General features: G+C 60.2%; 1 protein-coding gene across 1 annotated transcript; it reads left to right on the forward strand.

The window, feature by feature from the left end:
• Positions 1-1,904: 1,904 nt before the first annotated feature.
• LOC115916535 (collagen alpha-1(XII) chain-like) lies at positions 1,905-13,825 on the forward strand. Its single transcript, XM_030970265.1, has 10 exons — positions 1,905-1,945; positions 2,265-2,445; positions 3,718-3,793; positions 4,316-4,363; positions 5,688-5,785; positions 8,033-8,098; positions 8,799-8,846; positions 10,066-10,155; positions 12,624-12,727; positions 12,986-13,825. Exons 1-10 carry the CDS (start codon positions 1,905-1,907, stop codon positions 13,152-13,154), a joined length of 921 nt encoding a protein of 306 aa, XP_030826125.1. The 3' UTR covers positions 13,155-13,825.
• The last annotated feature ends 42 nt before the right edge of the window (positions 13,826-13,867 follow it).

The following is a 13,867-nucleotide window of genomic DNA, read 5'->3' on the forward strand; positions in this document are numbered from 1 at the left end:
GTGTTTCTGAGGGATTTGGGGGATTTGGGGGGATTTGGAGAATTTGGGGGGATTTGGGGGAATTTGGGGATTTGGGGGATTTGGGGAATTGGGGGGATTTGGGGGGGATTTGGGGAATTGGGGGATTTGGGGGGGAGAATTGGAGAATTTGGGGGGCGGGGATTTGGGGGGTCTCTTTGGGATTTGGGGGGATTTGGAGAATTTGGGGGCGGGGATTTGGGGGGATTTGGAGAATTTGGGGGCATTTGGGGGAAGCTTGAGAGGAGATTTGGGGGGTGGGATTTGGGGAAAATTGGGGAGGTTCGAGAGGGGATTGGGGGGTTTAGGGGGATTTGAGAAGATTTGGGGGATTTGGGGAGGATTGAGAGGAGATTTGGGGTTTTTGGTGGGGGGTTGAGGGGATTTGGGGGAGGTTCCAGAGGGGATTTGGGGCGATTTGGGGTTTTTGGGGGGGTTTGAGGGGATTTGGGGGATTTGGGGGAGGTTCCAGAGGGGATTTGGGGGTTGGGGGGGGATCTGGGGGAGACTCGAGGGGAGTTGTAAGGGATTTGGGGGAACTGGGGGGGTTGAGGGGGCTCTGAGTGATTTTGGGGGGATTTGGGGGGATTTCAGGGGATTTGGGGGAGCTGAGGGGATTTGGGGGAGGTTTGAGGGGGCTCGGGATGATTTGGGGGAGCACTGAGAGGTCTGGGGGGGTTTGGGGGGGTTCCTGTGGGGTTTGGGGGGGTCTGTGTAGGGTTTGGGGTCTCTCTGGGGTTTTGGGGGTCCCTGTGGGGAGGCTGGGGAGCCCCGGGGTTCCCCCAGGATTTTGGGGGGCTCTGGGCACCCCGGGCCGGCCCCTCAGGGTGGTTTTGGGGTCCCCCAGCCCCTCGTTCGTGGCGAAGCTGGAGCCCCCCGAGAGCCCCAGCGCGGTGAGCGCCCCCCGGTGGCGGGGTCACGGGGGGTCCCCAAATCCCTGAGACCCCCGGGGGGGGTTTGAGGTCACGGGGGGTCCCCAAATCCCTGAGACCCCCGGGGTGGGGTTTGGGGTCCCTTTCCATCCTCCAGGGACCCCCAGGGAGGGGTTTGGGGGCCCCCTGTGGGTTTTGGGGTCCCCCTGGACACCTGGGAGGTCCCTGGGCAGTTTTGGGGTTCCCCCCCAAGGTTTTGGGGGCTCCTCCGTGGGGTTTTGGGGTCCCCCTGACTCTGGGTCCTTTCCAGAGGGGGTTTGGGGTCTCCATGGGGGTTTTGGGGTCTCCCCCAATTCCAGGTTCCTCCCGTGGGGGTTTTGGGGTCCCCCTGTGGGTTTTGGGGTCCCCCCGTGCCGTTCAGGCCCCCCCATCCCCTGCATCTCCCCCTGAGGTTTTGGGGTCTCCCCTGGGCATTTCAGGTCCCATTTTTGGGGTGTTCTCCCCCCACCATTTGAGGCCCCCTCCCCTATTTTGGGCCCCCCCTGATTTTGAGGTGCCCCTCCCGATTTTGGGGTTCCCCCCCTGGTTTTGGGGTGTCCCAGGGGGGCTCAGGTTCCCCCCTGATTTCGGGATCCCCCCTGATATTGGGGTTCCCCCCCGATGGATGTTGGGGTTCCCATGGGGGGCTCGGGGTTCCCCCCTGATGGATGTTGGCCCCCCCCGATTTCGGGGTTCCCCTCCGATTTCGGGGTTCCTCCCCGATTGACGTTGGGGTCCCCCAGGGGGTCTCGGTGCCCCCTCTGATTTTGGGGTTCCCCCTGATTTTGGGGTGTCCCGTGGGGTGGGGCTCGGGGCCCCCCTATTTTGGGGTGCCCCAGGGGTCTCAGGGCCCCCGTGATTTTAAGGGGCTCCTCCCGATTTTGGGGTTCCCCCCCCATTTTGGGGTGCCCTCAGGGGGTCTTGGGTTCCCCCGTGATTTTGGGTTCCCCCCGATGTTGGGGTTCCTCCCGAAGGATGTCGGGGTTCCCCCCTGAATCCGGGATTCCTCCCCCGATGTTGGTGTTCCCCCCTGATTTCGGGACCCCCCCCCCCGATTTTGGGGTTCACCCCTGATGTTGGGGTTCCCCCCCGATTTTGGGGTCCCCCTGATGGGTGTTGGGGTCCCCCAGGGTGTCTCAGGGCCCCCCCTGATTTCGGGGTTCCCCTCCTGATGTTGGGGTTTCGGGGTTCCCCCCCTGATATTGGGGTTCCCCCCGATGGATGTCGGGGTTCCCCCCCGAATTCGGGATCCCCCCCTGATTTCGGGGTCCCCCCCTGATTTTGGGGTTCCCCTGATTTCGGGGTTCCCCCCTGATTGACGTTGGGGTCCCCCAGGGTGTCGGGGCCCCCGTTTCGGGGGCCGCTGACGGGTGCTGGGGCCGCTGCTGGGGGCCCCCGATGCGGGGCGCTCATCAGGTACAGCGGGGGGCCGCCGGGGGTAACGTGGGGGTACGGGGATGTTGGGGGGCCCCCCAAAAACGGGTACGCGGGGAAATGGGTGCCCGGGGAAAATGGGGTATGGGGGGTAAAAGGGGCCGCAGGGCAAAAACGGGGTACGGGGGGCGAAAATGGGGTGTGGGAAAAAAACGGGTGGGGGGGCTGGAACGGGGGTGCGGGGATGGAAGCGGGTACGGGGAATGGGATATGGGGGCAAAATGGGATACGGGGGCAAAACAGGGTACGGGGGGAAAAATGGGGTACGGGGGGTAAAATGGGGTGTGGGGGTAAAAATGGTGTATGGGGGTGCTCTAATCAGGTACAGGAGGGGAAAAATACGGGGATATGGGGGGGGGTAAAAACGGGGTACGGGGGGAGGAATGGGGTATAAGGGGGTACAGGGTGGCCCTGATCAGGTACAGGGGGGGAATAACGGGGTACGGGGGTAAAAGTGGGGTACAGGGGGGCAGAAATGGGTACGGAGGGGCAGAAATGGGGGGGAACAGGGTCCGGGGTGGGAAATGGGGTACGGGGGGTATAGGGGGGCTTTGATCAGGTATGGGGGGCAAAAACGGGGTATGGGGGGGGAAATGGGGTACAGGGGGGCAGAAACGGGGTACGGGGGCGTCACAATGAGGCTCAGGGTGGTAAAAGGGTCTGGGGGGTTTGGGGGTGGGGGGTCCCATGGGGTCTGTAGGGTCGGGGGGGTTGCTGGGCTCTGTAAGGGGTTGGGGGGGGTCCCGATGGGGTTTGGGGTCCCTGTGTGGGTTTGGGGGGTCCCCATGGGGTCCCGATGGGGTTTGGGGTCCCTATGGGGTTTGGGGTCCCTGTGTGGGTTTGGGGGGGTCCCTACGGGGTCCCGATGGGGTTTGGGGTCCCTGTGAGGGCCCATAGGGCTGTGGAGGGGTTCGGGGGGTCCATAGGGTTGGGGTGGGGTCCCTATGGGGTCTGTGGGAGTTGAGGGGTTTTGTGGGGGTCCATAGCGGTCTATAGGGGTCTGTGGGGTTCCATGGGGGTCTGTGGGGTCCCACGTGGGTCTGTGGGGTCTCTGGGGTGCCCTATGGACCCTCAGGGGTCTGTGGGGTCCCTCAGGGGTCTGTGGGGTCCCACAGGGTTCTATAGGGTCCCACATGGGTCTATGGGGTCCCTCAGGGGTCTGTGGGGTCCCATGGGGGTCTGTGGGGTCCCATGGGGGTCTGTGGGGTCTCTGGGGTGCCCTCTGGACCCTCAGGGGTCTGTGGGGTCCCTCAGGGGTCTGTGGGGTCCCATGGGGTCTATGGGGTCCCTCAGGGGTCTGTGGGGTCTCTGGGGTGCCCTCTGGACCCTCAGGGTCTCTCCGGTGTCTCTGCAGCCCCCAGGACCCCCAGGACCCCCCAGCCCGCGGCCGTGGCCGCCCGGGTGGCGCAGAAACAGCTCGGGGTGCAGCGGTGAGGGGGGCAACAGCGGGGGGGGGCAACAACGGGGGCAATAACGGGGGGGCAACAACGGGGAGGGGGCAACAACGGGGGGGCAACAACGGGGGCAGCAACGGGGGGGCAACAATGGGGAGGGCAACAACGGGGAGGGGGCAAAAAAGGGGGAGGGGCAACAACAATGGGGGGGCAATAATGGGGGAGGGGCAACAACGGGGGCAACAACGGGGAGGGGGCAAGAACGGGGGGGCATCAACAGGGGGCACCAATGGGGGAGGTCCTGGGGGGAATTGGGGGGTCGCTGCAGCCCCTGACATTGGGTCCCAGTCTGGGGGATTTGGGGGTGGGTTTGGGGTATTTTGGGGTGTCTGGGGGTGTTTGGGGTGTTTTGGGGTCCCAGGCGTGTTTGGGGTGTTTGGGGTGTTGGTTTGGGGGGGTTTGGGGTGTTTTTGGGGTGTTTGGGGTGTTTTTGGGGTGTTTTTGGGGTGTTTGGGGTCCCAGCCCTGCCCCCCCCAGGGTCCTGATCGTGGACTGGAGCCCCCGGCCCGGGCCGAGCCTGGCCCGGATCTTCCAGGAGGACCCCAGGTGGGTACTGGGGATACTGGGAGCACTGGGGCCATACTGGGAGCTCTGGGGCCATACTGGGAGTACTGGGGGCATACTGGGAGCGCTGGGGGCCCTACTGGGAGCACTGGGGGCAGCACTGGGGCCATACTGGGAGCGCTGGGGCCATACTGGGAGCACTGGGGCCATACTGGGAGCACTGGGAGCACTGGGAGTGCTGGGGCCATACTGGGAGCACTGGGCCATACTGGGAGTGCTGGGGCCATACTGGGAGCACTGGGGCCATACTGGGAGCTGGGGGCCATACTGGGAGCACTGGGGCCATACTGGGAGCACTGGGGGCAGCACTGGGGCCATACTGGGAGCACTGGGGCCATACTGGGAGTGCTGGGGCCATACTGGGAGCACTGGGCCATACTGGGAGTGCTGGGGCCATACTGGGAGCACTGGGCCATACTGGGAGCGCTGGGGCCATACTGGGAGCACTGGGGCCATACTGGGAGCACTGGGGGCAGCACTGGGGCCATACTGGGAGCGCTGGGGCCATACTGGGAGCACTGGGGCCATACTGGGAGTGCTGGGGCCATACTGGGAGCGCTGGGGGCCATACTGGTCCGTACTGGTCCATACCGGTCCATACTGGTCTATACTGCTCCGTACTGGTCCGTACTGGTCCGTACTGGTCTGTGCTGGTTTATACTGGTGCATACTGGTCCATACTGGTCGTACTGGTCCATACTGGTTTATACTGGTCCATACTGGTCCACACCAGTCCATACTGGTCCATACTGGTCCATACTGGTCCATACTGGTCCATACCAGTCCGTACTGGTCCGTACTGGCCATACTGGTCCATACTGGTCCATACGGTCCGTACTGGTCCATACTGGTTCGTACTGGCCATACTGGTCCATACTGGTCCATACTGGTCCATACTGGTCCACACCAGTCCATACTGGTCCGTACTGGCCATACTGGTCCATACTGGTCCATACCGGTCCGTACTGGTCCATACTGGTCCGTACTGGCCATACTGGTCTGTACTGGCCATACTGGTCCATACTGGTCCATACTGGCCATACTGGTCCATACTGGCCATACTGGTCCATACTGGTCCATACTGGTCCATACTGGTCCATACTGGTCCGTACTGGTCCATACTGGTCCATACTGGTCCATACCAGTCCGTAGTGGTCCGTACTGGTCCATACTGGTCCATACTGGTCCGTACTGGTCCATACTGGTCCATACTGGTCCATACCAGTCCGTACTGGTCCATGCTGGTCCGTACTGGTCCGTACTGGTCCATACTGGTCCATACCAGTCCGTACTGGTCTCTCCCCAGTGTTCTGTACTTCGGGGCCCAGCGGGGCCGGGAGCCGCCCCCGAGCGCCGGGGACGGACCTGGAGAGGGGATTCAGTGTGGAGCTGCACTGGGAACAGGTGAGTGTGGGGGATATGGGGGATCTATAGGGGATCTATAGGGGATTTATAGGGAATCTATGGGGGATCTGTAGGGGATCTATGGGGGATTTATAGGGGATTTATGGGGGATTTATAGGGAATCTATAGGGGATTTATAGGGGATCTATAGGGGATTTATAGGGGTTCAGTGTGGAGCTGCACTGGGAACAGGTATGGATTGCATAGGGGATCTATAGGGGATCTATGGGGGATCTATAGGGGATCTGTAGGGGATCTGTAGGGGATTTATAGGGGATCTGTAGGGGCTTTATGGGGGTTCAGTGTGGAGCTGCAATGGGAACAGGTACGTATGGATTCTATAGGGGATCTATAGGGGATCTATAGGAGATCTATAGGGAATCTATAGGGGTTCAGTGTGCAGCTGTAATGGGAACAGGTACGTATGGATTCTATAGGGGATCTGTAGAGGATGGAGGGGGGTTCAGTGTGGAGCTGCACTGGGAGGAACAGGTACATATGGGATGTATAGGGGATCTACGGGAGATTTATAGGATCTGTGGAGGGGATTTATAGGGGATACATATGGAAAGGGTCTAGCATGGAGCTGTGCTGCGAACAGGTACCTGTAGATTGTATCGGGCATCTATAGGGGATTTGTAGGGGTCACATAGAGGATTCATATGAGATCTATAGGAGCTATATCGGGGTTCAGTGTGGAGCTGCACTGAGAGCAGAGACATATGGGGTCTATAGGGGATGTGGGGGCAGGTTACAGGGACCCTACAGGGAGAGCAGGGACATATGGGGTCTATAGGGGATGTGGGGGCAGGTTACAGGGGCCCTACAGGGAGAGCAGGGACATATGGGGTCTATAGGGGATGTGGGGGCAGGTTACAGGGGCCCTACAGGGGCCTTGTAGGGCCCTATAGTTACAGATTATGGGGTTATAGGGACAGGGGCTGTAGGGGCAGGTTATGGGGCTATAGGGGCAGGGCTATAGGGGCAGGGCTATAGGGGCAGGTTATGGGGCTATAGGGGCAGGGCTATAGGGACAGGGGCTGTAGGGGCAGGTTATAGGGGGGGGCTATAGGGGCACGGCTATAGGGGCAGGTTTTGGGGCTATAGGGGCAGGGCTATAGGGGCAGGTTATGGGGCTATAGGGGCAGGGCTATAGGGACAGGAGCTGTAGGGGCAGGTTTTGGGGCTATAGGGGCAGGGTATGGGGCTGTGCAGTTTGGAGGGTTTATAGGGGATGTAGCACACAGGGAGGAGCTGTTGGGGTGTGGGGCTTTAGAGGACATGGGGGCTATAGGGAATGAGGGGGCTATAGGGAGTTAGAGGAGGGGCTTAAGGGACTATAGGGGCAGGGGCTGTAGGGGATTATAGGGCAGGGGGGCTATATGGGGTTATAGGGGTGGGGGCTATAGGGGGTTATGGTGGGGGCCTATAGGGGGCTATAGGGGTGGGGGCTATATGGGGTTATGGGGGTGGGGGCTATATGGGTTTATGGTGGGGGCCTATAGGGGGCTATAGGGGTGGGGGCTATAGGGGGTTATAGGGGTGGGGGCTATAGGGGGCTATAGGGGTGGGGGGCTATAGGGGGCTATAGGGGTGGGGGGCTACAGGGGGTTATGGTGGGGGGGGGCTATATGGGGTTATAGGGGTGGGGGCTATAGGGGGCTATAGGGGCAGGGGGCTATATGGGGCTATAGGGGGGGGGGGCTATAGATAATTATCCACAGGGCTCTTTAGGGCTGGCCCTCAGCAGGTCTGTAGGGGTTTATAGGGTTCCTGGGGGTTCGTAGGATCCCCAGAGGCTCTGTAGGGCTCTATAGGGTCCCTAGGGGCTCTCTAGGGGTCTGTAGGGCTCTATAGGGTTCCTAGGGGCTCTATAGGGCTCTGTAGGGCTCTATAGGGTCCCCAGGTCTCTATAGGGTCCCAGTGTCCCCAGGGGGTCCATAGGGCTCTATAGGGTCCCTGTAGGGCTCTATAGGGCTCTGTAGGGTCCCTGTAGGGCTCTGTAGGGTCCCTGTAGGGTTCTGTAGGGCGCTCTATAGGGTCCCTGTAGGGCTCTGTAGGGCTCTGTAGGGTGCCTGTAGGGCCCCTCAGGCTCTGCATGGCCCCGCTGTCCCCAGGGGGTCCATGGGGCTCTATAGGGTCCCTGTAGGGCTCTGTAGGGCTGTATAGGGTCCCTGTAGGGCTCTGTAGGGCTCTGTAGGGTCCCTGTAGGGCCCCTCAGGCTCTGCATGGCCCCGCTGTCCCCAGGCCGCTGTCACCGATGGCGATTTCGCCGCCGCCGCCTTCAACATCCTGCTGCCCATCGGCCTGCAGGTGGGGGCGGGGTCACTGGGGGGATTTTGGGGGCTCTGTGTGGGTTTGGGGTCCCTGTGGGTTTGGGGTCCCTGTGGGTTTGGGGTTCCTGGGTGGGTTTGGCGTCCCTGTGTGGGTTTGGGGTCCATGGGGGTTTGGGGTCCTTGTGGTTTTGGGGTCGTTTTGGGGGTGATAGGGGTCCCTGTGTGGGTTTGGGGTCCCTGCAGGTTTGGGGTCCTGTGGTTTTGGGATCCCTGTGTGTGGGTTAGGGGTCCCTGTGTAGGTTTGGGGTCCCTGTGGGGATTTTGGGGTCCCTGTGGGTTTGTGGTCTCTGTGGGTTTGGGGTCTCTCTGTGGGGGTTTGGGGTCCCTTTGGGGGAGTTTGGGGTCCCTGTGGGGGATTTCAGGTCCCTGCAGGTTTGGGGTCCCCTCCCCTGACCCTGTGGGTTTGGGGTCCCTGTGGGGGTTTGGGGTCCCTGTGGGGTTTTGGGGTCCTGTATGTGATTTTGGGGTCTGTGTGGGGTTTTGGGGTCTGTATGTGATTTTGGGGTCTGTGTGGGGTTTTGGGGTCCCTGTGGGGTATTTGGGGTCTGTGTGGGGGTTTGGGGTCTGTATGTGATTTTGGGGTCTGTGTGTGGGGTTTGGGGTTTGGGGTCTGTGTGTGATTTTGGGGTCTGTGTGGGGTTTGGGGTCCCCTCCCTGACCCCGTGGTGTCCCCTCAGTTCCAGCCCCAGCTCGTCCTGGTCGAGGCTTCGCTGGAGGATTTGGGGGTACGGGGGGGCTGGGGGGTTTGGGGGGTGCTGGGGGGCTCTGTGGGGTCTCTATAGGGTCTGTGATCCCCATAGGGCTCTCTGGGAGTCTATAGGGTCCCTAGGGTGTCTCTGTAGGGTCTCTAGTCCCCATAGGGTCCCTGGGGGTCTCTAGGGTCCCTCTAGTGCCCCTGTAGGGTCCCTGTGTCCCCACAGGGCTCCCTGGGGGTGTCTGTAGGGTCCCTATGGGGTCCCCATAGGTTCTCTGGTCCCCGTAGTGTCACTATTGTGTCTCTATAGGGTTCCCGATCCCCACAGGGCTCCCTGGGGGTCTGAAGGGTCCCTATGGGGTCCCTATAGGCTCTCTGATCCCTATAGGGTGCCCTGGGGGTCCCTATAGTGTCCCTACAGTGTGTCTGATCCCCATAGGGCGCCCTGGGGGTCTCTGGTCCCTACAGGGTCCCTATAGGTCCCTATAGGCTCTCTGACCCCCATAGGGTGCTCTGGGGGTGTCTCTAGGGTCCCTATGGGGTCTCTGATCCCTATGGGGTGCCCTGGGGGTCTCTACAGTGTCTCTATAGGGTCTCTGGTCCCTATAGGGCGCCCTGGGGGTGTCTGTAGGGTCTCTATAGGGTATCTATAGTGTCCCCATAGGGTCTCTGGTCCCACAGAGTGCCCTGGGGTGTCTGTAGGGTCTCTATAGGGTATCTGTAGTGTCCCTATAGGGTGCCCTATAGGGTGTCTGTAGGGTCTCTATAGGCTCTTTATAGTGTCTCTATAGGGTCTCTATAGGGTCTTTATAGGGTCTGTATAGGGTCCCTATGGGGTCTCTGGTCCCTATAGGGCGCCCTGGGGGTGTCTCTAGGGTCTCTATAGGGTCTCTATGGGGTCTCTATGGGGTGTCTATAAGGTCTCTATAGGGTTTCTATAGTGTCTCTGTGGGGTCCTCTATAGGGTCTCTATGGGGTCTCTATGGGGTCTCTATGGGGTCTCTGATCCCTATAGGGCGCCCTGGGCGTGTCCCCGGCCGGGTTCTCTCTGCTCACCCACCTGCTCTCGGCCCTGGGGGTGTCTCTAGTGCCTCTATAGGGTTTCTATAAGGTCTCTATAGGGTCTCTATAGGGTCTCTATAAGGTCTCTATGGGGTCTCTATGGGGTCTCTATGGGGTCTCTATGGGGTCTCTATAGGGGTCTTTATAGGGTCTCTATGGGGTCTCTATGGGGTCTCTGGTGCCCCCAGGGCGCCCTGGGCGTGTCCCCGGCCGGGTTCTCTCTGCTCACCCACCTGCTCTCGGCGCTGGCCCGGGGGCGGCTGCTGCTGCTGCTGCAGGTGCGGGGGGCACAGGGGGTGTAGGGGATATAGGGGATGTGTGGGGGTGGGGGTATAGGGGGTATGGGGATATAGGGGGTATAGGGGTATAGAGGATGTGTGGGGGATATAGGGGGTATGGGGATGTATGGGGGTATAGGGATATAGGGGGGGGATATAGGGGCTATAGGGGATATGGGGGATGGTGTGCGGGGTATAGGGGATATAGAGGATGTATGGGGGGTATAGGGGGTATAGGGGATGTGTGGGGGATATAGGGGGTGTAGGGGGGATGTATGAGGGATATAGGGGATGTATGGGGGGTATAGGGGGGTATAGGGGGTATAGAGGATGTATGGGGGATATAGGGGGTATAGGGGGCTATAGGTGGTATAGGGGGGTATAGGGGATGTACAGGGGATGTATGGGGGATATAGGGGGGTATAGGGGGGTGTAGGGGGGTATAGGGAGGTATAGGAGATGTATGGGGGATATAGGGGGAATGGGAGGGTGTAGGGGATATAGGGGTGTGGGGGATATAGGGGGTGTATAGGGGATATAGGAGTATGGGGGATATCAGTCATATGGGGGATATATAGGAGATATAGGGGTGTGGGGGATGTAGGGGATGTGGTCATATGGGGATATAGGGCATGTATGGGAAACATACAGGGCATAGAGGCGATGTATAGGGGATATAGGGGTGTGGGGGTGTAGGGGATGTGGGGGGGTGTGGGGGATATAGGGATATAGGGCCGTATGGGAAACACACAGGGCATAGAGGGGATGTATAGGGGATATAGGGGGTATAGAGGTGTGGGGGATATAGGGAATATAGGGGTGTGGGGGATACAGGGCGTGTATCGAGGATATGGGGGTGTGGGGGGTATAGAGGGGATAGAGGGGATGTGGAGGGTGCGGGGGTATGGGGGCTATAGGGGATAGAGGGGAGAACAGGGGTGTGGGGGCTACAGGGGCTATGGTGGGTATGGGGGATATGGGGGATATATGGGGGATATAGGGGTGTGGGGGATGTAGGGAATATAGGGGATAGAGGGAGAATGGGGGCTCTGGGGGGATGGGGGCTGTAGGGGATGTGGGGTAAGGGGGCTGTGGGGGTATGGGGGATATGGGGGCTATAGGGGATGTGGGGGTGTGGGGGTATGGGGGATATGGGGGCTATAGGGGATGTGGGGTAAGGGGGCTGTAGGGGCTGTAGGGGTGAGAGCTATAGGGCTACAGGGGCTATGGGGCGGAGCTGTAGGGGTTAGAGGTGCGGGCGCTATAGGGCTATGGGGGCTATAGGGCTGTGTGGGGTATTTGGGGGCTGTTTTGGGGTTGTTTTGGGGGCAGCTTGGGCAGTTCTAGGGGTAGTTTTGGGGCTGCTTGTTTTGGGGGGCTGTGTGTTTTGGGGGCTGTGTGTTTTGGGGGGCTGTTTGTTTTGGAGGGCTGTTTTTGGGGGGGCTGATTCTGGAGGCTGGTTTTGGGGGGCTTTTGGTTTTGGGGGGCTGTTTGGTTTTGGGGAGCTGTTTGGTTTTGGGGTGTTTCTTTGGGGGCTATTTTTGGGCGAACTGTTTGTTTTGGAGGGGCTGTTTTTGGGGGGCTGTTTTGGGGCTGTTTGGTTTTGGGGCTATTTTTGGGGTGCTGTTTTTGGGGTCTGTTTTGGGGCTGTTTGTTTCTGGGCTGTTTGGGGGTGCTGTTTATGTTTTTGGTGCTGTTTTTGGGAGCTGGTTTTGGGGGGCTGTTTTGGGGTGGTTTTTAGGGCTGTGTTGGGGGGCTGTTTGGTTTTGGGGCTTTTTTGGGGGGCTGTTTTTGGGGGGCTGTTTTGGGGGGCTGTTTTGGGGCTGTTTGTTTCTGGGCTGTTTGGGGTGCTGTTTGTTTTTGGGGAGCTGGTTTTGGGGTGCTGTTTCTGTGGTGCTGTTTGTTTTGTGGTGCTGTTTGTTTTTGGGGTGCAGTTTGTTTTGGGGGTGCTGTTTTTGTGGTGCTGTTTGTTTTGGGGTGCTGTTTGTTTTGTGGTGCTGTTTGTTTTTGTGGTGCTGTTTGTTTTGGGGTGCTGTTTGTTTTGGGGGTGCTGTTTGGTTTTGGGGTGCTGTTTCTGTTTCTGTGGTGCTGTTTCTGTTTCTGTGGTGCTGTTTGTTTTGGGGTGCTGTTTGTTTTGGGGTGCTGTTTGTTTTTGTGGTGCTGTTTGTTTTGGGGTGCTGTTTGTTTTTGGGGTGCTGTTTTTTTGTGGTGCTGTTTGTTTTTGGGGTGCTGTTTGTTTTGGGGGTGCTGTTTCTGTTTTTGTGGTGCTGTTTGTTTTTGGGGTGCTGTTTCTGTGGTGCTGTTTGTTTTGGGGTGCTGTTTGTTTTGTGGGGTGCTGTTTGTTTTGGGGTGCTGTTTGTTTTTTGGTGCTGTTGTTTTGGGGTGCTGTTGCCGTTTCTGGGGGTGCTGGGGGCCCGTGCCGCCCGTGCGGGGGCTCCGCGGGCTCCCCCTGACCCCGCTCTCCGCAGGGGGGGCCGGATTTGGGGGCGTCCCCGGGGGGGGTGGGGGCCGTGCTGCGGACCCTGCTGGGGGACCCCGGGGACCCCCTCGGGCCCATCGCCCCCACCCCCAGGTGAGGGGGCTCGGGGGGCGGTTTGGGGGGGATGGGGGGGGGCTAGGGGGTTTTGGGGTGCTGGGGGGATTTGGGGGGCCTGGGGGGGTTGGAGGCCTTGGGGAGCCATTAGGGGTGCGGGGGCGGGTTGGGGGGGATTTGGGGGGTTTTGGGGAGCTCGGGGGGGTCCGGGGGTGCTGGGGGCAGTGTGGGGGCGCTGGGGGCAGTTTGGGGGTGCCCCCAGCGCCCCAAAAGCTCCGTGCCCCCCCCCCACCGCAGCGGCCTGGCCAGCATTGCCCGCACGCTGAGCGTCCAGCAGCGCTACTGGGGCTGCCTGCAGAGCTTCGGTGAGGGGAACCCCGACACCCGCGGGGCGCCCCGAAACCCCGGGGGCACCCAGAATACGAGGGGGCACCCCGGAATCCCACAGGGACACCCCAAAATCTGAGGGGGCACGCCGAAATCCCACAGGGACACCCTGAAATCCCAGAGGGATACCCCGAAATCTCAGGGGCACCCTGAAATACCGGGGGGACCCCGAAATCCCACAGGGACACCCCAAAATCCCAGGGAGCACCCAAAAATCCCAAAGGGACCCTGAAATCCGGGGGGACCTCGAAATCCCAAAGGCACACCCCGAAATCCCACAGGGACATCCCAAAATTTCACAGGGGCACCCGGAAATCCCACCGGGACACCCCAAAATCCCGGGACACCTCAAAATCTGAGGAGGGACCCCAGAATCCCAAAGGGACACCTGAAATCCCACCGGGACACCCCAAATCCCTGGGACACCCTGAAATCTGAGGGGGGCACCCCAAAATCTATGGGGACATCCCAAAATCCATGGGGGGGACCTCGAAATCCCACAGGGACACCCCAAAATCTGAGAAGGGACCCCAAAATCCCACAAGGATACCTTGAAATCCCAAAGGGACATCTCGAAATCCCAAAGGGACACCCCAAAATCCTGGGCGGGGAGGGCGCTTTAACCCCCCAAAACTGAGCTCAGGCTTTGGGGGGAGCGCTAGGCCCCGTTGCTAAGGAGCCTCCTTGGTTGCTAGGCCACCATATTGGCTCGCCGCCATCTTGGTTTCCTTCAGGGACTTCCCCAAACACCCCCAAAACCCCCTCAGACACCCCAAAACCACCTCAGACACC

Source organism: Camarhynchus parvulus, unplaced genomic scaffold, assembly GCF_901933205.1.
Source record: "Camarhynchus parvulus unplaced genomic scaffold, STF_HiC, whole genome shotgun sequence".
NCBI classification, from domain to species: domain Eukaryota; kingdom Metazoa; phylum Chordata; class Aves; order Passeriformes; family Thraupidae; genus Camarhynchus; species Camarhynchus parvulus.

What these genes read in the sequence shown, in the direction of transcription:
- LOC115916535 (XM_030970265.1), top strand. Translation starts at nt 1,905, where the DNA reads ATGTCGGGGTTCCCCCCTGAATCCGGGATTCCTCCCCCGAT. An exon ending in TCCGGGATTCCTCCCCCGAT is followed by an intron (nt 1,946 to 2,264) that starts GTTGGTGTTCCC and finishes GGGGTCCCCCAG; the next exon opens with GGTGTCGGGGCCCCCGTTTC. An exon ending in AAACAGCTCGGGGTGCAGCG is followed by an intron (nt 3,794 to 4,315) that starts GTGAGGGGGGCA and finishes CGTGGACTGGAG; the next exon opens with CCCCCGGCCCGGGCCGAGCC.